The 22078-nt window shown below is 40.6% G+C and overlaps 1 protein-coding gene across 3 annotated transcripts in view; it reads left to right on the top strand.

Moving 5' to 3' along the window:
- The window catches only part of LOC105006189, a 29880-nt gene extending 9436 nt beyond the window's left edge, over positions 1 to 20444 (top strand). For 2 of the 3 annotated variants that reach the window (XM_029120708.2, XM_013132865.4), the window contains 7 exons: positions 1549 to 1723; positions 4977 to 5097; positions 6612 to 6710; positions 7709 to 7827; positions 8010 to 8157; positions 18940 to 19010; positions 19268 to 20444. In XM_029120708.2, the coding sequence (XP_028976541.2) occupies positions 1549 to 1723; positions 4977 to 5097; positions 6612 to 6710; positions 7709 to 7827; positions 8010 to 8157; positions 18940 to 19010; positions 19268 to 19489 (955 nt within the window). In that variant the 3' untranslated portion in view covers positions 19490 to 20444. The remainder of the gene's footprint in view (positions 1 to 1548; positions 1724 to 4976; positions 5098 to 6611; positions 6711 to 7708; positions 7828 to 8009; positions 8158 to 18939; positions 19011 to 19267) is intronic. The other variant, XM_013132866.4, reaches the window with a different exon arrangement.
- The last annotated feature ends 1634 nt before the right edge of the window (positions 20445 to 22078 follow it).

A 22078-nucleotide genomic window follows, 5' to 3' on the forward strand; every position in this document is an offset into this window, starting at 1 on the left:
GTTTTGAGTACAAGCTAGGACCCAGTATCTCTATTCCTGTGTTGATTAGGAGTAGAAGGAATCGTGAGCATTCAACCCATAAAGTAAACTTGTCTAATCTGTTAACTGTAACACGTCAACCTACTAGTCCAGGAACCCCTATTATATCTATTAAACTGGCTTTACTTAATATCAGATCTCTCACCAACAAATCATTTTATGGTAAATTACATTATAATATCCTACTAAGTCAATTTTATGTTTCTCACTGAAACGTGGCTAACAGAAGATTGTAGTGCTACTATTCTTAACGAGACAGGACCCAAAAAAATTTTGCTATATGAATACATGTTGAAATGGTAGGAAAGGAGGAGTGGCTGTCCTATTCAAAGATACATTCCAGTGCAAAGAAAATACACTAGGTAATTTTATTTCTTTTGTAATTTTATTTCAAAATGTTGTTTTGGCCTCCATGAAATTCTGCACATTTTATTGATGATTTTGCTGAACTACTCTCTGTTATATCAGTTGATTGTAACTTGTTTATTATTACTGTGGATTTTAACATCCACATAGATAGTAATACAGACAATAATGCCAAATAACTTTTTGCACTACTTGACACCTTTGATCTTACTCAACATGTGAAAGAGCGTACACACACTCAAGGCCACTAGATCTCTAAAGCTCTCGATATTTCCTCTGTCATGGTTAAAGACTTGGCCCTGTCTGATCATTTCCGTCTTTTTTGAATCACTGATCACCCAGAATGTTCCAATAAACTCTGTTTCTGTTAAGAAAAGGTACATTTATGAGAGTACCAATGCTCAGTTTATTGAATCCATAGTTATCTCTCTAACAATAATTGTTGAGTCAGTTGATGTACTCCTGGATAATTTTAACGACAACATTTTGAATCTCATGGATCGTGTTCCACTGGTAAAGGTAAAGAAAACTATGAGCAAACAGAAAACAACATGGAGAACCACCATGATGGTAAGAACCCTGAAAAGAGAATGTAGGAAAGCGGAACGTAAGTGGAGGAAAACTAAACTTCAGATCCACTATGACATCTATAAACAAAGCCTTGGTAGCTTCAACTATGAGTTACGCAGGGCCAGACAGCAACATTTATCAGGAATGATCAACAAGAATATCAACAATACCCGCACTCTATTCATCATGGTCGACAAGCTTACAAACGCAATAATCAGAGCTATTGACTGCACTCACCCCTCCCCACATACACACACAACCCTCAACTGGACAAATCTATAACCCCTCCCCACATACACACACAACCCTCATCTGGATGTATTCTTTTTTCAGTAGTTATTTTTAGTATGATGAGACCTTCAATACAAACACATTCTTGTATTTTTCAAATTCGTTAACCATTTAAAACGAACAAATTCTGTAATTACAAATTACTGTTCTATATATAGTTTGATAACGGCCCAGTAGATGAACTGATGCTCTGGCTGGATGGTGATTTCTAAAAGCATTTCTAATACCTTTTAATAATATGTGCTCATTATTTATTATTATTTATTTATTTCATTGCCGCAGGGAACTGGACATGGAACACGATGTGATCAAGCAGGCTTCTAAAAAGCAGCCCTTGAAGACCAGGCCAGTATTAGGCGTGTTGACGGAGAGGATTTTGACATCAAAACCTTGCCAGTTCAACAGCAGCAGCCTGATGTCCGGTAGTGTGACAGGCAGACTGCAGGCCTGTTTAAAGGTATGGGGAAAGATGAACAAGTATTCTGCTAAAATCTAGTTTTAATTATTTTTCCATCAGTGGAAAACATCATCATATGATACAAGAATTAAGCTATAGTATACAGATCTGTGAAAAAGTATTTGCCCCTTTCCTGATGTCCTCTATTATTGCGTATTTGTCACACTGAATGGTTTCAGATCTACATATGAAATGTAATTTGAAACAGTGATTTTATTTATTTAATGAAAATGTATCCAACACCAACTGGCCCTCAGTGTAAAATGAATTGCCCCCCTGAACTTAATAACTGCTTGCGCCACCTTTAGCAGTAACAACTGCAACCAAACGCTTCCTATAATTGGAGATCAGTCTTTCACATGGCTGGGGAGGAATTTTGGCCCACTCTTCTTTGCAGAATTGTTGTAATTCAACGACAACAGGGGGCTTTTGAGCATGAACTGCTGGTTTAAGGTCCTGCCACAGCATCTCCATGGGGTTCAAGTCAGAACTTTGACTAGGCCACTCCAAAACCTTCATTTAGTTTTTAAGCCATTCTGTGTTGGACTTAACAGTACCCTTGAGTTTGCAATGATTTTCCTTCTGCATAACTCAATTACCCTACAGCTTCTGATTATGGACTGATGACCGCATATACTCCTTCAGATTTTTCTGGTCGAGCGCAGAACTCATTGTTACTTCGATCATCCAGGCCCTGGGGCAGTAAAGCATCCCCACACCATCACACCACCAACACCATGTTTGACAGTTGGGATGATGTTCTTATTGTGAAATGTTGTGTTTGCTTCACGCCAGACATAATGGGACCCGTATCTTCCAAGCAGTTCCACCTTGTTTGTCTACAGAACATTATCCTAATTGGCTTTTAGCACATGTGAGATGAGCACTGTTTCTCTTTGTTAGCAGTGGTTTGTGCCTGGCAATACCACCATGGATTCCATTTCTTTCCATCTGTTATTGTTGAATCATAAACGCTGACCTAAGCTTAGGTTAGAGAGTCCTGCAGTTCCTTAGATGTTGCCCAGGGTTTTTTGTGACTTCCTGGATGAAACGTTGCTACTGCTTTGGAGGAATTTTGGTAGGCCGGCCACTCCTTGGAAGATTCACAACTGTTCCAGGTTTTCTCCTTTGGTGAAAATGGCTCTTACTTTGGTTTGTTTGTATCCCAGGGCCTTAGAAATGGCTATGTAGCAATTTCCAGACTGATACATCTCAACATTTTCTTTTAATCACTTCTGGAATTTCTTTAGATCGTGGCATTGTGTGCTGCTTGGTGACACCTTGTAGCCTACTTCACACTGATGGTGCGGTTCTACAACACTATTTCCAGAAAAGTTGGGATGCTGCATAAAATGCAAATAATAACAAAATGCAATGGTGTGCAAATCATTTATCCATATATTTAATAGAAAATAGTACGAAGACAACATAAAATGTAGAAACTGAGACATTTTATTGTTTTTATAAAAATACATTGACCGTTTTGAATTTGATGGCACAAAAGTTGGGACACGTCAACACGTCTCACAAAAGTTGGGACAGAGGCTTGTTGACCACTGTGTTCCATCACCTTACAGGGCTCAAAGTTAACATTTCTTGCCACTGGCCCGGTAAGGCCAGTGGGTTTGAAACTTACTGGCCCCAAGACAATTTTGACTGTCTCTCCCTTGTTATGGATATACCATCAATAGGAACTCTTAAGGGAAGTAAATACAGAGACAAAATTATCTTGGCATAAATCTATTTATTTGCAAATAGAGAGACTCATCAAAAGCTTACAAAATACACGTATCATAATGCGCCAAATGTTTTCAGTGGGTGACAGGTCTGGACTGCAGGCAGGCCAGTTTAGCACCCAGACTCTCTTACTACAGAGCCATGCTGATGTAATATGTGCAGAACATGGTTTGGCATTGTCTTGCTGAAATAAGCAAGGCCTTCCCTGAAAAAGATGTTGTCTGAAAGGCAGCATTTGTTGCTCTAAAAACTGTATATATTGTTCAGCATTAATGGTGCCTTTGCGGATGTGCAAGTCACCCATACCATGTGCACTAATGCACCCCCATACCATCACGGTTGCTGGCTTTTGAACTGTGTGCTGATAAGAAGCCGGATGGTCCCTCTCCTCTTTAGTCTAGAGGTGCGGCGTCCATGATTCCCATAAATTATTTAAAATAAATGTAGATATTGTCAGACAACAGGACAGTTTTCCACTTCTCCTGGGTCCATCTTAAATGAGCTCTGGCCCAGAGAAGGTGGAAGCTTTTCTGGATCTTGTTTATACAGTATATGGTTTCTTCTTTGTGGATGCAGCAACGTACTGTGTTCACAGACAATGGCTTTCAGAAGTGTTCCTTATTTTATGTACTGCAGGTGATGAGATCCCCAAACTCTTTGCAATTTTACGTTGAGAAAAGTTATTCTTAAATTATTGCACTATTTAACTGCACCATCTTTCATAGAGTGGTGAATCCCTCCACATCTTTACTTCTGAAAGACTCATCCTCTCTGGGATGCTCTTTTTATACCCAATCATGTTACTGACCTGTTGCCAATTAACCTAATTAGTTGTGAGATATTCCAACAGATTTAGGTTTTTAGCATTATACAACTTTTCCAGTCTTTTGTTGTCTTTGTCTCAGCTATTTTGAAACATGTTTCTGGCATCAAATTCAAAGTGGGCATATACTTTTCAAGAATTAATAACATTTCTCAGTTTCAGCATTTAATATGTTGTCTTTGTACTGTTTTCTATTGAATATCGGATTTAAATGATTTGAACATCATCGCATTCTGTTTTTATTTAAATTTTACCCAGCGTCCCAATGTTTTGGAAACAGAGTTGTAATACATCATGTTTAGATAGAACAGGGCTGGTCTAATTGAATCCAATGATCAATTGAATTTGGATAATGGTTTGATTGAGTAATTAAGTGGGCAATCATTTATTCACATAGGGCCAGATGCTTTTGGATAGATGTTTTCCTTAAAAAAATTATAAATTATAATTTAATCCAGAATTTTTTGTTTGCTCTTCTCTTCCACTTATGTTATATTTTATATGAAGATCTGAATCCATTCAGTTTGACAACAATTAAAACATATTGGAAATCAGGAAGAGGGCAAATACTTCTTCATAAAACTCTATGCTAACATTTTTGTATTTCATAATAGTATGAAAGGTTCTTTGTGACCAAGGTTTGTAGAGGCATCTAGGATTTTGGCAAAAACAAAATGGATATTCTGTTCACAGGGGACTTTTAACCCAAGTGTCAGTGCAAATAGAGACAATGAAAAATGGCTGACTATCCAAGAAAATACTGTTATCGCCTACCGTTTGAATGAACTGAAGATCAAACCCAGTGGAAAGTTTGGTGAGTTAGTGTTTTTCTCCACTATAATGTTGTTAGTTGTATTTTTAGAATGACCAGTGTGTTAGTGACTGTTGTCTGTTCTGCTCCACAGTTGTGTTATTAGTGTACAGGTGCTGGTCATAAAATTAGAATATCATCAAAAAGTTGATTTATATCAGTAATTCCATTCAAAAAGTGAAACTTGTATAATGTATACATTCATTCCACACAGACTGATATATTTCAATTGTTTATTTCTTTTAATTTTGATGATTATAACTGACAACTAATGAAAACCCCAAATTCAGTATCTCAGAAAATTTGAATATTGTGAAAAAGTGCAATATTGAAGACACCTGGTGCCACACTCTAATCAGCTAATTAACTCAAAACACCTGCAAAGGCCTTTAAATGGTCTCTCTGTGTAGCCTACAGAACTAGACTATCATGGGGAAGACTGCTGACTTGACAGCTGTCCAAAAGATGACCATTGACACCTTGCACAAGATACAAAAGGTCATTGCTAAAGAGGCTGGCTGTTCACAGAGCTGTGTCCAAGCACATTAATAAAGAGGTGAAGGGAAGGAAAAGATGTGGTAGAAAAAGTTGTACAAGCAATAGGGATAACCGCACCCTGGAGAGGATTGTGTGCATTTCCTTTGGAAATCAAGGTCCCAGAATCTGGAGGAAGAGAGGAGAGGCACAGCATCCACGTTGCTTGAAGTCCAGTGTAAAGTTTCCACAGTCAGTGATGGTTTGGGGTGCCATGTCATCTGCTGGTGTTGGTCCACTGTGTTTTCTGAGGTCCAAGTTCAACGCAGCCGTCTACCAGGAAGTTTTAGGGCACCTCATGCTTTCTGCTGCTGACCAACTTTATAGTGATGCAGATTTCATTTTCCAACAGGACTTGGCACCTGCACACAGTGCCAAAGCTACCAGTACCTGGTTTAAGGACCATGGTATCCCTGTTCTTAATTGGCCAACAAACTCACCTGACCTTAACCCTTATAGAAAATCTATGGGTTACTGTGAAGAGGAAGATGCGATACGCCAGACCCAACAATGCAGAAGAGCTGAAAGCCACTATCAGAGCAACCTGGGCTCTCATAATACCTGAGCAGTCAATCAAATTTCAATCAAATCAAGCAGTGCCACAGACTGATCGACTCCATGCCACGCCGCATTGCTGCAGTAATTCAGGCAAAAGGAGCCCCAACTAAGTATTGAGTGCTAAACATGCTCATACTTTTCATGTTCATACTTTTCAGTTGGCCAACATTTCTAAAAATACATTTTTTGTATTGGTCTTAAGTTTTATAATATTCAAATTTTCAGAGATACTGAATTTGGGATTTGTATTAGTTGTCGGTTATAATCATCAAAATTAAAAGAAATAATCACTTGAAATATATCAGTCTGTGTGGAATGAATGTATACATTATACAAGTTTTTGATGATATTCTAATTTTATGACCAGCACCTGTACACTAATAATGACCAATGTGTTTGTGACTGTGGTCTGTTCTGCTCCACAGTTGTCTCATTCACCAAAAACCAAAAAGGGGGCTTTGTGAACGAGTATGAAGAGGATGGAGTGGACTGTGATGTCCAGTCCCCCCCAAACTTGAACCAAGGTAACAATGCCTGTTGGGTGTCTCCAAGTCTTACCATTCAGGCCACTAGGGGCAGTATGGGCACTATGTAGAGACACAATGATGTTGGTTGACATTTTAAATGATCTATAATGTTGAATGGAGGACAGTGGCCCTTTTGCCATCAATCTACACACACTGAAATCACTGTATAAAGCAAATGAAATGTGCTATAAACCGTGGTTATAGAAAGTCACCACTATGGCGTCAATATCCCGCCATATGTATTGAATTAGAAATATTTAAAATGTAAATGTGAAAAATAAAGTTGCAAACTTAAAAATAATGCTTTCAAACAAAAGTGAAACATTGGTTCTTGAGATCAAAATCAAACCTCTTAAAAGCAAAAAGTTGAGAAATGCAAATAAAAATAACTATATCCAAAACAAAAGAACAAAACATGCCAGAACACATTATTATACAACTAATACAAAATAGTTTTCAGTAGTTGTATTATAGTTTTCAATCTTTGCTTTTGCAGGTTTTTTGTTGTTCACGATACTTCAGTCTTTCAGTCTGCTTTTGTGGGGTTTTTTCTTGCTCCAAGAGTTTTTGTTAACGACTTTTTTTCAATACAAAGGGTGTTTAGAAGGTACATTGTTGCATATGATAAAGTATTATCATAATTATTACAATAGCCTATTATCTGAGAGGATCTTGGCCTGTATTTTAGCTCAATGTGGTCTAGGCTTAAAAGTATCACATTGTCAGGTAAGACCCAGATGCAGACAACATCAAACGTAATTAAATGAAAAGGGGCAAGCAAAAGAAAGGTCAAGGGGCATGCAGAGGAAAAGTTTATGTTGATCTCTGTTACTGGAATTAGAAATAATATGTCTCATTGTGTTTGTAAGTATTGTTGGATTGTAATTGTTTGAGTTCTTCAAATTTTTATGACACTGGCAAAAACACAATGCATATATACATACTGTATATGAAATTATTTGTAACATAAAAATATGGTATTTGTGTCTTTACAGAACTGCAACGCTTAAGCACTCATTTTGACCTGCTGTCTGAACTGAAGGACCCTTTGCTCAAGATCCTCCAGGAAACTATCATGAACAATAGAGAGAAGGTCAGCATTCTGGAGAATGAGGTGAGTTAAATTTAGAGACAGTCAGTCAGTGTTCTGCAGAAAGTGGAGAGTTACATTTAAAGACAGTCAGTCAGTGTTCTGGAGAATGTGGTGAGTTGGATTTAAACAGTCAGACAGTCACATACTTTACTATCTTTCAAACATACAAACATTCTGTGTAACATTTTCTTTTCTTGTTACAGCTGGATCTGTTGAGTGAGAATCCTGACCTGGTTGTTCCAAAAGATTGGGTGGCAGTTAAGGATATTGACAAACTACTAGTGGGTTATAAAAATACAACCAGATCCACCATTTTCCGTGCCATCCACCTCATTGTCAGTGCCATTGATGGTAAGATAGAGAGCAGTTTTCTCCACTTTATATACAGTGGGGTGAACAAATATTTGATACACTACCGATTTTGCAGGTTTTCCTACTTACAAAGCATGTAGAGGTCTGTAATATTTATCATAGGTACACTTCAACCGTGAGAGATGGAATCTAAAACAAAAATCCAGAAAATCACATTGTATGATTTTTAAATAATTAATTTGCATTTTATTGTATGACATAAGTATTTGATCACCTACCAACCAGTAAGAATCCTGGCTCTCACAGACCTGTTAGTTTTTCTTTAAGAAGCCCTCCTGTTCTCCACTCATTACCTGTATTAACTGCACCTGTTTGAACTCGGTACCTGTATAAAAGACAACTGTCCACACACTCAATCAAACAGACTCCAACCTCTCCACAATGGCCAAGACCAGAGAGCTGTGTAAGGACATCAGGGATTAAATTGTAGACCTGCACAAGGCTGGGATGGGCTACAGGACAATAGGCAAGCAGCTTGGTGAGAAGGCAACAACTGTTGGCACAATTATTATAAAATGGAAGAACTTAAGATGACGGTCAATCTCCCTCGGTCTGGGGCTCCATGCAAGATCTCACCTCGTGGGGCATCAGTGATCATGAGGAAGTTGAGGGATCAGCCTAGAACGTTCACGGCAGAACCTGGTCAATGACCTGAAGAGAGCCGGGACCACAGTCTCAAAGAAAACCATTAGTAACACACTACGCCGTCATGAATTAAAATCCTGCAGCGCACACAAGATCCCCCTGCCCAAGCCAGCGCATGTCCAGGCCAGTCTGAAGTTTGCCAATGACCATCTAAATGATCCAGAGGATGATTGGGAGAAGGTCATGTGGTCTGATGAGACAAAAATAGAGCTTTTTGGTCTAAACTCCACTCGCCGTGTTTGGAGGAAGAAGAAGGATGAGTACAACCTCAAGAACACCATCCCAACCGTTAAGCATGGAGGTGGAAACATCATTCTTTGGGGATGTTTTTCTGCAAAGGAGACAGGACGTCTGCAACGTATTGAGGGGAGGATGGATGGGGCCATGATCTGGCTTTTTCCTGAGACGAACTGCATTGTGGGATTGTTGACGTGCTGTACCCTGCCTGCTGTTACCTACCTGGCTACCTGCCAAACTTTTTCGAATTTACTCGATATAAACTAATTGGTCAAAATTCTATTTTAGAGTTTTACCAACGCAATATTTATCTGTTGACCTCTTACCCAACTTTTCTACACCGGGACTCTTTTTGGACATAATTAACAGAACTACTCACCCCTGAAAACCCGAGGCTAAGTATCATTACAATGCCTTTTCACTGTAATTGTTGTAGCAACAACACGGAGGAGAATGTTCGTCTTAAGTTAAAGATAGCAGAGTTAGAGGCTCGGCTTCTGACGCAAATGCCAGGCAAGGATTATGCTAGTGTAGAAATAGAAAAATCTGCGTCAGTGCCACCAGGTAGAAACGATAGTTTTGTTAGCCCCCCGGCACAGCTCCTGCAGCCGGGCAATAACTTTCTCTTGGTCACTGGGAAGAAATGCCGTCGTCCAGTTAAACCTGAATCGTTGCTAAAACCAACTGAGACTTTGAACAGGTTTTCCCCACTGGAGTCGGAGTCAAGACCCGAGCCGTCTTCGGAGGGGAATGGTCGGCAGGCATGTTCTACCGGTGGACTTGAAAAACTGAAAACTTTAGTCATTGGCGATTCCATCACACGCAGTATTAGACTAAAGAATCAGCCGGCGATCGTACATTGTTTACCGGGGGGCAGAGCCACCGACGTAGCCGCAAATCTGGGGTTGGTGCTAGCGAAGTCTAAAACTGGCAAGTATAGAGAGTACAGAGATATTGTTATCCACGTTGGCACCAACGATGTTAGGATGAAACAGTCAGAGGTTACGAAGCAGAACATAGCATCAGCGTGTAAATTAGCTAGAAAGATGTGTCGGCATCGAGTAATTGTCTCTGGCCCCCTCCCAGCTAGGGGTGGTGACGAGCTCTACAGCAGACTTGCGCAACTCAATCGCTGGCTGAAAACGGAGTTCTGCCCGTCGCAGGAGGTAGAGTTTGTAGATAACTGGCCTTCTTTTTGGGACTCTCCCAGAAATAGGGCCAGGCCTGATCTGCTGAGGAGCGACGGACTCCATCCTAGCTGGAGTGGTGCTCTTCTTTTATTTAGGAACATTGACAGGAGTCTCACTCCTATAGCTTTAACATGAGATAGGGTGCAGGTCAGGCTGCAGGCTGTTAGCCAGCCTGCTAGCATAGTGGAGTCTGTCAATAGCATAGCCAGAGTAGTTAGTACAGCTTTACCTATTGCCACTGTGACTCGTTCCAGGCTGAGAAAAGTTAAACAAGGTAGTGCTAACAAAAACAACCTTATTAAGATAAAGCCTTCCTCCACCTCGGTCAAAAATAAAAATAATTGTATCACTTCGCATCTCAAAATGGGACTCCTAAATATTAGATCTCTTGCTCCAAAGGCAGTTGCGGTAAATGAATTAATCTCTGATCATAAACTAGATGCTATTGGTTTATGTGAAACGTGGCTAAAGCCTAAAGAATTCACTGCCTTAAATGAGGCCTCTCCTCCTGGCTATACTAGTGATCATATCCCTCGTGCATCCCGAAAAGGAGGGGGTGTCGCAAATATTTATGACAGTAAATATAAACTTACTCTCAAACATATCACAGAGTTTCATTCTTTCGAAGTTTTACTCATGAAAGTTAACCAGGCCGATAAATCATTTTACATAGCTACTATTTATAGGCCCCCCGGGCCATACACATTGTTCCTCAATGAGTTTCCAGAATTCTTGTCTAACCTTGTAGTCATGGCAGATAGTATTCTAATTTTGGGCGATTTCAATATCCATATGGAAAACCCCCATGATCCTCTTCAAAAAGCCTTTCAAGCCATAATCGACTCAATGGGTTTCATCCAACATGTCTCAGGTCCAACACATTGCCACAATCATACCTTAGATTTAGTCCTGTCACGAGAAATAGATATTGTAGATCTAATAATTTACCCCCAAAATCCTGGATTATCGGATCACTGTCTTATTACATTTACCGTTAAAACAAGAAATTCACTTGCCCCCCAAACAATGAGTTTCAAAAGCCGTACTATAAATTCTCGGATTACAAATAAATTCCTTGATATTCTTACTAGTTCGCTCTTAAATGACAGAGTAAATAAATCTGTAAACGATCAAATCGAGGATCTAAACTCAATACTGCGAAATACATTAGACATAGTTGCACCACTAAAAACTAAAGAAATACGCAACAAGAAACTTGCTCCTTGGTACACCGACAATACTAGAGCACTTAAGCAAGCCTCCAGAAAATTGGAGCGAAAGTGGCGCTCCACCAAGTTGGAAGTATTTAGACTAGCCTGGATAGACAGTACAGTACAATACCGAAAATCACTCACGTCTGCTCGATCAGCTTATTTCTCCAACCTGATTGAGGCGAACAAAAACAATCCAAAATTTCTCTTTGATACAGTTGCAAAGTTAACAAAAAAGCAAAGCTTAGCATGTGAAGTGGGTCTTCACTTTAGTTGTAATGAATACATGAACTACTTTGATGAAAAGATCGTCACCATTAGAAAACAAATAACTGAATCCCTAAATAGTTATGGTCCTAAAAATCTCGGTTGTCCGGAAAATTTCCGGAGCCTCCCTGATCAGGTGTCAATGGGGACACTTGAGTTTTTTGATACCGTATCGCTCAACACATTTACAAAATTTGTAATGAGTTCTAAACCCACAAACTCTCAGCTAGACCCGATTCCTACAAAATTACTTAAGGAGTTATTTCCTGTGCTAGGTCAGCCAATGCTGAACATAATAAATTGCTCCCTTTCCTCCGGATGCGTACCAAACTCACTAAAAATTGCGGAAATTAAGCCTCTTCTAAAAAAATCTAATCTAGATCCCGACATATTAAACAATTATAGGCCAATATCGAACCTCCCGTTCCTCTCAAAAATCTTAGAAAAATGTGTTTCCCAACAACTGAATGCCTTCCTAAAGACAAAAAACATTTATGAAATATTCCAGTCTGGTTTTAGATCCCATCATAGTACTGAGACTGCACTCGTGAAGGTAACAAATGACCTTCTAATGGCCTCAGACAAAGGTTCCGCATCCGTCCTGTTGCTTCTTGATCTTAGTGCTGCTTTTGACACTATTGATCACTCCCTTCTCTTAGAGAGACTGGAAACCAATATTGGGCTACGTGGACATGTTCTAGCCTGGTTTAAATCTTATTTATCTGAAAGATATCAGTTCGTTAGTGTGGATGGCATATCCTCTGACAAGTCAAAGGTATGCTTTGGAGTTCCTCAAGGCTCGGTTCTGGGCCCATTACTTTTCTCACTATACATGCTCCCTCTGGGCGATGTAATCCGAAATCACAATATTAACTTTCACTGTTATGCTGATGACACACAGTTATATATTTCAATGAAGCATGGAGAAGCCCCTAAATTGGCTATTTTGGAAGCATGCGTTTCAGATATTAGGAAGTGGATGACAGAGAATTTCTTGCTCTTAAACTCAAATAAAACAGAAATGCTCCTTTTAGGACCCAAAAAACAAATAGCGTTGTTAGCAGATCTCACTGTGAACCTCGACGGCTGCATGGTCGTATCCCAAAAAACTGTAAAAAACCTTGGCGTTACCCTTGACCCTGACCTCTCCTTTGAAGAACATATAAAATATGTCTCAAGAGTTGCTTATTTTCATCTTCGAAACATCGCAAAAATTAGAAACTTCCTATCAAAAACTGATGCAGAAAAATTAATCCATGCTTTCGTTACTTCTAGATTAGATTACTGCAATGCTCTTATCTCTGGTTATCCAGACAAATTAATAAATTAACTTCAATTAGTGCTGCACACAGCTGCTAGAATCCTAACTAGAACAAAAAAATTTGAACACATTACTCCTGTCCTGGCATCCTTACACTGGCTGCCTGTTAGGGTTAGGGCTGATTTTAAGGTTTTACTCTTAACCTATAAATCAATACATGGACTTGCTCCTACTTACCTGGCTGAAATGATCCAGCCATATATACCTACACGTAACCTTAGATCGCAAGACGCAGGCCTTTTAATTGTACCTAGAATTTCTAAACAAACAATTGGCGGCAGGGCCTTTTCTCATAGAGCTCCACTCCTGTGGAATGATCTGCCAATTAAGGTTAGAAATGCAAACTCAGTGCAAACTTTCAAGTGTCTACTAAAAACTCATCTCTACAGCACGGTTTATAATTAGGTGTAGCCTGGCCCGGGGGCGTGAAGGTGACCAGTAGGCTTGATACTGTCCACCCTTGCTGTCTTGCCAGGTGGGCTCTCGTCGCCACTGGGATGCCCTCCCTCCAATGCCCTTCGGGGGAAGAGTCACTGGCTTGTTGTTGATTCTCTATTGCGCACTTGTGCAGTTGGGCTGTACGCTACTAGCAATACTCGGCCCTCATTCAGGGGGGTTGCGGTTGGTGGGTGTCCCTTTGGTTGATGCCTGGCAATGTGGTTGGATTGATTTCCTGCCTGTTGGGCCCTGTCCGGGGCCTCCCCCGGGTAGGGCCACAGTGTCACCGGACCCCCCCGTCTCAGTTTCCAAGGTGTTACGCTGCTATATTATTGTGCTGGGGGACATGAGGGATGTACTACTAACTTTTCTCAGTTTCCTCCAATTTTAAATTTTAGAAGGAGATGAGGTCCTGGTCCACACCTGCGGATTACCTGGTTTGGGGGGACCGTTGCTGTTCCTGTCCTTGTCCACCTGGTCATACTTCTGACCTAGTCTAAAATCAAATATACTCTGGATTTAGCCAAGAGAAATTTATTTATTATTCCAATTGGACTCTTAATATCTCACCCGGCACAGCCAGAAGAGGACTGGTCACCCCTCTGAGCCTGGGTCCTCTCTAGGTTTCTTCCTAAAATTCGACCTTCTTAGGGAGTTTTTCCTAGCCACTGAAATTCAACACTACTGTTGTTTGCTCCTTGGGGTTTAAGGCCGGGTGTCTCTGTAAAGCACTTTGTGACAACTGCTGTTGTAAAAAGCGCTTTATAAATAAATTTTGATTGATTGATTGATTTTGATCGCGAGATCTTGGCCAACAACCAACTTCCCTCAGTAAGAGCATTGAAGATCAATCAATCAATCAATCAAATTTTATTTGTAAAGCGCCTTACAGCAGCCAAAAGGTGCACAAAGCGCTTTCCATTAAAAGCTTCAGTAGACAACAGAATATAAAAAATATTAAAACATATAAAAATATAAGATAAATAAAGAAAAATGTATATGTACATATATATACACATACACCCGCATACGCATATACACACACATACACACACATACACATACATACACATAAAATATATAAAATGAGCAGTCGAGTCAGAGATTACGTGTTAAAAGCCTGTCTGAACAGATGTGTTTTCAACTGTGATTTAAAAACACTGAACACGGTGATGTTTCGCAGGGATGGTGGTAAAGCGTTCCACAGCGTTGGGCCCTGAACTGCAAATGATCGTCCTCCAAACTTTTTGTATTTGAATTTGGGAACGACCAGAGAGGTGTGTTCAGAGGAGCGGAGAGCTCTAGTAGGTTGGTAGACCGTTACTAATTCGGCGAGGTAGGCCGGGGCCAGACCATTGATGGCCTTGAATACAAACAGCAGGACCTTGTACTCCACCCTAAACCGCACCGGAAGCCAATGGAGCGAGCAGAGGACTGGGGTGATGTGTGAGCGTTTGGAGGTGTTAGAGAGGAGACGTGCTGCTGCATTTTGTACCAGTTGAAGCCGATTGAGGAGTGATTTATTAAATCCAGTGTAGAGGGCATTGCAGTAGTCAATCCTCGAGCTGATGAAGGCATGAATGGCTTTTTCAAGGTCAGCTTGGGACAAGAATGTTTTGACCTTACTAAGAAGCCTTAGCTGGTAAAAGCTCGCCTTAACAAACGCACTAATCTGTTTATCAAATTGCATACTTTTGTCAAAAATAACACCCAGGTTACGCACAGTGGGTGCAAACTGGGGTGTGCTGGGTCGTGGCTGGGTCTTCCAGCATGACAACGACCCGAAACACACAGCCAGGGCAACTAAGCAGTGGCTCCGTAAGAAGCATCTCAAGATCCTGGAGTGGCCAAGACCTGAACCCAATAGAAAATCTTTGGAGGGAGCTGAAAGTCTGTATTGCCCAGCGACAGCCCCGAAACCTGAAGGATCTGTAAGGTTTTCTGTATGGAGGAGTGGGCCAAAATCCCTGCTGCAGTATGTGCAAACCTGGTCAAGAACTACAGGAAACGTATGATCTCAGTAATTGCAAACAAATGTTTCTGTATCTGTAATATTATGTTTTGCTTTTCTGATGTATCAAATACTTATATCATGCAATAAAATGCAAAGTAATTACTTAAAAATCATACAATGTGATTTTCTGGATTTTTGTATTAGATTCCGTCACTCACAGTTGAAGTGTACCTATGATAAAAAGTACAGACTTCTACATGCTTTGTAAGTGGGAAAACCTGCAAAATCGGCAGTGTATCATATACTTGTTCTCCCCACTGTATAAGTGGGTATAGAAAGTCACCACCACTTTCAAAATGTTCACCTTTTGTTGCCTTACAGCCTGAAATAAAAACAAATAAAATCTGATTTTATTCACAGTAAAAAAAATCTAAAAGTCTGAAAATGTATTAAGATTAAAGCTTTTAGGGACAGGAAATATTTCCGCATCCTTTTCCCAGAAATCTCAGCTGTCACTGGTGTGACGTTAGTTCACTTTAAAAGCCCCACATGTTATCTGTAAACTTTATTCAGCTCATCTAAAAATGTCTTCATCTGACCAGGTGAATTGACATAACATTCTTTAATTACATACCATAATTTATGAAACAAAATGTATCTGATGTAGGACAAACGTGAAACGGAAAAGGGAGAATAGTAAATAGTTTACAAAAGAAAGTTACATTAGTTGACTAGATAAAGCTTGGTATAGTTTTTGCGAATGGCGTCTATCTGCATCTCTTTTAGCAGATTTGCTTTCTTTTGATTTAAACCGTATTCTCTTAGGTACTGTTACATTCTGAACTTCTAGTTTTTATTGAACCGTCTTGCTACCGTGTCTCGCTGCTTGATCCACAAAATGAGAGTAGTCAGCTTCAGCTCTTTGTTCATCCAAGATCCAGTATTAAAACAGCAATGCTTTAATACAAAAATCATACGTACTTCAGCTTTAAATGCGTGAAATACCCTATTTAGTCTCAGAGTTTCCCACAAGATGATATTTTCAACAATGGCTTTATTTTTGTCTGTCTGTCATGAAGGCTTCTTTTGTGAAGCACCCAGGCTTTTGTTGCAGTATGAACAGTGTCCCAGGTCAGCCGTGGAGGACTAAGTCCTTTAAAGTTGCCATAGGACTCTTGGTGACCTCCCTGACTGGTGACCTCCCTGACTGGTGACCTCCTTGACTGGTGACCTCCTTGACTGGTGACCTCCCTGGTGACCACCCTGACTGGTGATCTCCCTGGTGACCTCCCTGACTGGTGACCTCCCTGACTAGTGACCTCCCTGGTGAACTCCCTGGTGACCTCCTTGACTGGTGACCTCCTTGACTGGTGACCTCCTTGACTGGTGACCTCCCTGACTGGTGACCTCCCTGACTGGTGACCTCCCTGGGGACCTCCCTGACTGGTGATCTCCCTGGTGACCTCCCTGACTGGTGACCTCCCTGACTGGTGACCTCCCTGGGGACCTCCCTGACTGGTGATCTCCCTGGTGACCTCCCTGACTGGTGACCTCCCTGACTAGTGACCTCCCTGGTGACCTCCTTGACTGCTGACCTCCCTGACTGGTGACCTCCCTGACTGGTGACCTCCCTGGGGACCTCCCTGACTGGTGATCTCCCTGGTGACCTCCCTGACTAGTGACCTCCCTGGTGACCTCCTTGACTGGTGACCTCCCTGGTGACCTCCCTGACTGGTGACCTCCCTGACTGGTGACCACCCTGACTGGTGACCACCCTGACTGGTGACCTCCCTGGTGACCTACCTAACTGGTGGCCTTCTCACCGGGACAGTCATTTTTTGAGGACAGCTTGTTCCAGGCAGATTCACAGTTGGTCCATATTCAGTCCATTTTGTTTTACAATGTACTTGCTCTGGGGGACATTAAATGCTTTGGAAATGTTCTTATATCCTCCCCTTGATTATTTGGGGGCTTCTTATATCCTCCCCCTGTTTGATTGATTGGGGGCTTATATCCTCACCCTGATTGATTGGGGGCTTATATCCTCCCTCTGAGTGATTGAGGGCTTCTTATATCCTCCCCTTGATTGATTGGAGGCTTCTTAAATCCTCCCCCTGATTGATTGGGGGCTTATATCCTACCCTTGATTGATTGGGGGCTTATATCCTCCCCCTGATTGATTGGGGGCTTCTTATATCCTTCCCTGATTTATTGGGGGCTTCTTATATACTCCCCCTGATTGATTGGGGGCTTATATCCTACCCCTGATTGGGGGCTTTTTAGATCCTACCCCTGATTGATTGGGGCTTCTTATCCCATTGGCGGCTGCACTATTGGGCCTGGGCGGGCCTTAGTCTGACCAATTTACTCATTGGCCTGCCTAGAAATGTGTAAGGATCTGCATGGAAACAATATCCAATTGTGTTGTCCTTCTGTAGTTGATGGAACATGTAATTGCGAGAATTATCCAGTACAGTGTCTCTTAATCCTAGTCCTCGGGACCCAAAGAGGTGCACGTTTTTGTTTTTGCCCAAGCACTCAAGAGTGGGTGGGTCTTAATTTTTTCCAGAGCTGTATTGTTCAGCATTAATGGTGCCTTCACAGATGTGCAAGTCACCTGGCCATGTGCACTAATGCACCCCCATACCATCATGGATGCTGGCTTTTGAACTGTGCATTGATAAAAAGCCGGATGGTTCCTCTCCTCTTTAGTCCGGAGGACGTGGGGTCCATGTTTCCCAAAAATAATTTCTAATTTAGATTTGTTGGACAACAGGACAGTTTTCCACTTTGCCTCAGTCCATCTGAAATGAAGTTTCACACAGTTGGACTCCATTCACCTAATTATGTGACTTCTAAAACACTACTACCAGTATAAGTATGTTGTCTGTGAATTAGTTTTACTATGGAAGTGTGTAAGGTTTATATAAACTAGGTTCACCACCGTAATGTGTTTGGGGTATATGAACTAGGTATACTACCGTCATGCGTTCGGTGTATATAAATTTGGTTCACTACCGTAATGTGTTTGGTGTGTATAAACTAGGCTCACTACCATAATGTGTTTGGTGTATATAAACTTGGTTCACTACCGTAATGTGTTCGGTGTGTTTAAACTAGGTTCACTACTGTAATGTGTATGGGGTATATAAACTAGGCTCACTACCATAATGTGTTCGGTGTATATAAACTAGGCTCACTACCATAATGTGTTCGGTGTATATAAACTAGGTTCACTACCGTAATGTGTTCGGTGTATATAAACTAGGCTCACTACCATAATGTGTTCGGTGTATATAAACTAGGCTCACTACCATAATGTGTTTGGTGTATATAAACTAGATTTACTACCGTAATGCATTTGGTGTATATAAACTAGATTCACTACCGTAATCTGTCCGGTTGTATATAAACTAGGCTCACTACCGTAATGTTTTCGGTGTATATAAACTAGGTTCACTACTATATTGTTCATGTGTCCATATTTTATTTTCACAGAAATGAAGGACGATTGTATCTCTACATTATCCTGTAGCAGTTGTGAAGAGTTAAAAACCCTGCAGTTCCTGGTGAGTTCACGTCTTTGATTGGTTCTGTAGTTTTATAAAGGGGGCATGGTCAGAGGTGGGACAGTGGTATGGGCTACTGTCTTGAGTGCCCGTGAACTGCTGTAGCATGGGTTCAAATCCAGGACAGTGCTGTTTCAGCAAAACATTCGACCTTTCTCTACTTTCCTGTCCAATAAAGCAAAACAATGCATGAAAACTGTCTTCATTTTAAGAAAATCAAAGCATGTTAACATATTTCTGTTCTGCATCTCCTCCAGGTCCATTGCATGGCAGAGAGTGTAGAGTCTGTCTGTCTGAGTGATCCAGTCCTGGCTGTTCTAACTGAGAACATGTTTAGGAGAGCAGTGCTTCTCTTTGACCAGTGTGATGTCACACTGAGAAAAGATGGGAACAAGCTGATGATTGAGATAAAGAACCAGTCTGGAAACCTTCCTCTTGTCTTGAGCATTGCTGTGAAGGGCCTGGCCTCTCTAGTCTAAGAAGTGGGAGGAGGAATTAATTAATTAATTAATTAATTAAAAAGAAGAATAATAATAATAATCGTAATCACTGTATCAGAATCGGTTGGGGACCAGAGAAACAGAGGAAGATGAACAGAATAAAGAGGAAGACAAATAGGAAGATGAACAGAATAAAGAGGAAGACAAATAGGAAGATGAACAGAATAAAGAGGAAGACAAATAGGAAGATGAACAGAATAAAGAGGAAGACAAATAGGAAGATGAACAGAATAAAGAGGAAGACAAATAGGAAGATGAACAGAATAAAGAGGAAGACAAATAGGAAGATGAACAGAATAAAGAGGAAGACAAATAGGAAGATGAACAGAATAAAGAGGAAGACAAATAGGAAGATGAAAATTATGAAATTTTTTTGATGAAACATCTTTTGATGCTAACTGTGAATGCTTCTTAATGTGTTTCTTTGTTTGCCTTTTTCTTTTCATTGTTGAAATGCAGGTCTCACATGTAAAAGAGGCCTTGCTCTCAGCTTGATTTTCCTGTATAAAATAAAGGAATTCTAAATCAAATTTCTACAACACTAAACATCTACCATTGTTAGTTTTCCAACAAATATGAAGTGAACTTGATAAAAGGGCTAAATATCTCACTCTAGTGGTAAGAAGTGATTTACATATAACAATCATTGCAGATTCATTCTGCAAATATAAGATGCACCATTGTACAATGTTGGAAACATTAAATTGTCTCTCTGCATTGGTACCAGTTTACCAGCATATTTGAAAGATCAAATCACTTTTCAACTCCCACACTACTCCTTTAATCAACAGCCACATTTAGAAATACAAGGCAAGCTATTGTAAATAGAAAGGCCCAACTGTTTTGACTATTTCAGGGCATGAAATTAATAGAAATATTTGATTAATAGAAATATGGATATATTTCTAAATAATGTAGATTGTGTGTATGTATATATTCAGTTTCAGAAAGAGTTAAGAGACCATTGCACCTTTTTTTTCCTTTCCCAAAAAGTTGAAAAGGAAGGTTTTGAGGGAGGAACAGAAACCTGCGTGAAGTTGCCCCCCCCCAACGCAAAACGTCGTCAAACTATGCTCAATCGTTTGTGCTGGTTTGTGTTGTAAAAAGTTTTGTTTGTGCTGCTTCCGTTTTTTAGATATTAAAATAATATTTATAGGTCAATCTGAGGTCACTCAGCCCCCCCACATGCTCCAAATTCACCCAAAATAGTCTCGTTCGTTTGTGCTTCGTTTGTGCTGGTTTCTGCCGGTAAAAGTTTCGTTTGTGCTGCTTTGGGTTTTAAAATATTAGACATTGAATTATAGACGATGACGTCACCAGCCCCCACACGCTCGAAATTCTCGTTCGTTTGTGGACAACTAACTGAATGGGAAAGACATCGAATGAGAGAGAATTATAGACGGTGCACCAGCCCACTTTTTTTAACAGTAGGCTAGCTGAAGTAACAAGGTAAGACCTAAAGAATCGGCAAACCAAATCACAATATTCACTTATAGGTTACTGTTATCCTGTGCTTTTTCAACTTTTAACGAACTGATGCGGATCTGTTATGGAAATTTTGAACTAAGGTGCGTTTGAGAAATGTCTGTCTTTCCAGTGGCTGATATGTAAATCTGTACTTTGATTGTGACACATGTCTGTATAATATCAGAGGATTATTAGGTATTTGGGCCATGTCCTCCTGCCTAGAAGAAGGGTGTATTCTTTGTCGTCCTATACATGTATGAATGACTTACTAGTTAAAGATACCGAGAGGGGTCTGGTGTTTGAATAGGAGACATCCTTGACCGGCACGGGTGGATTAGAGGGGTACTCGTAAATCTGTATAACCCTTTAGTGTCTCTGTTGACTATCCAGACATTGTGTCTCCTCAGGAGTTGAGAAGGATAAGGTGGGGGGACAGCCCGCCCTTTGGGTAAACTCTTGTGACAAGACCGATGGCAGCATCTTACCACACCCCTCTTCTATGTAATAAATACGGATTGTTCATGTATGGAGTTAGAGACTCGGATGATTATGTCTGTAAGCATTTGACGCGTCTCTCATATGTGCATAATAGTTAATAAAACTGTTAGAATGTACCAAGATAAATTTTTGTCTCTGTGTTCCTTACTCCGAGTGTCGATACATTGGAATTTCCATTACAATTTCCATTACAATTTGGGGTGCTCGTCTGGGATCCTATTCCTGCTCGGTTTGAGTCCTTTTCCTAACAGGTTAACCGTGCACGGCCAGAGATAGCTCTGGAATTCTAGTATCGTCCAGAAGAGGCTTATCCTTTGACGGGCTGAGAAAGAGTGCCTGACTGGAGCTGGGACTCGTGCCTGATCAGTACAGGTACCCGGGCTTAAATGTCGAACTCGGGAGTTAAGGGCACTTTAGTTTGCGTTTTGGGCGCATTTATACAGGGGTTAGGGCTCCTTTTTGCGTTAGGACGCAAGTACGTGTGTTAGGGCACATTTGAATTCTGCAGACAAGGCTAGGGCCTTGAACATCTCACTTACGGGCCGACGGGTCTATCGACGATGTTAAGGGCACATTGATTGAGATGATATATGTGTTGGGGCA

Source organism: Esox lucius, chromosome 7 (genome assembly GCF_011004845.1).
Source record: "Esox lucius isolate fEsoLuc1 chromosome 7, fEsoLuc1.pri, whole genome shotgun sequence".
Classification (NCBI taxonomy): domain Eukaryota; kingdom Metazoa; phylum Chordata; class Actinopteri; order Esociformes; family Esocidae; genus Esox; species Esox lucius.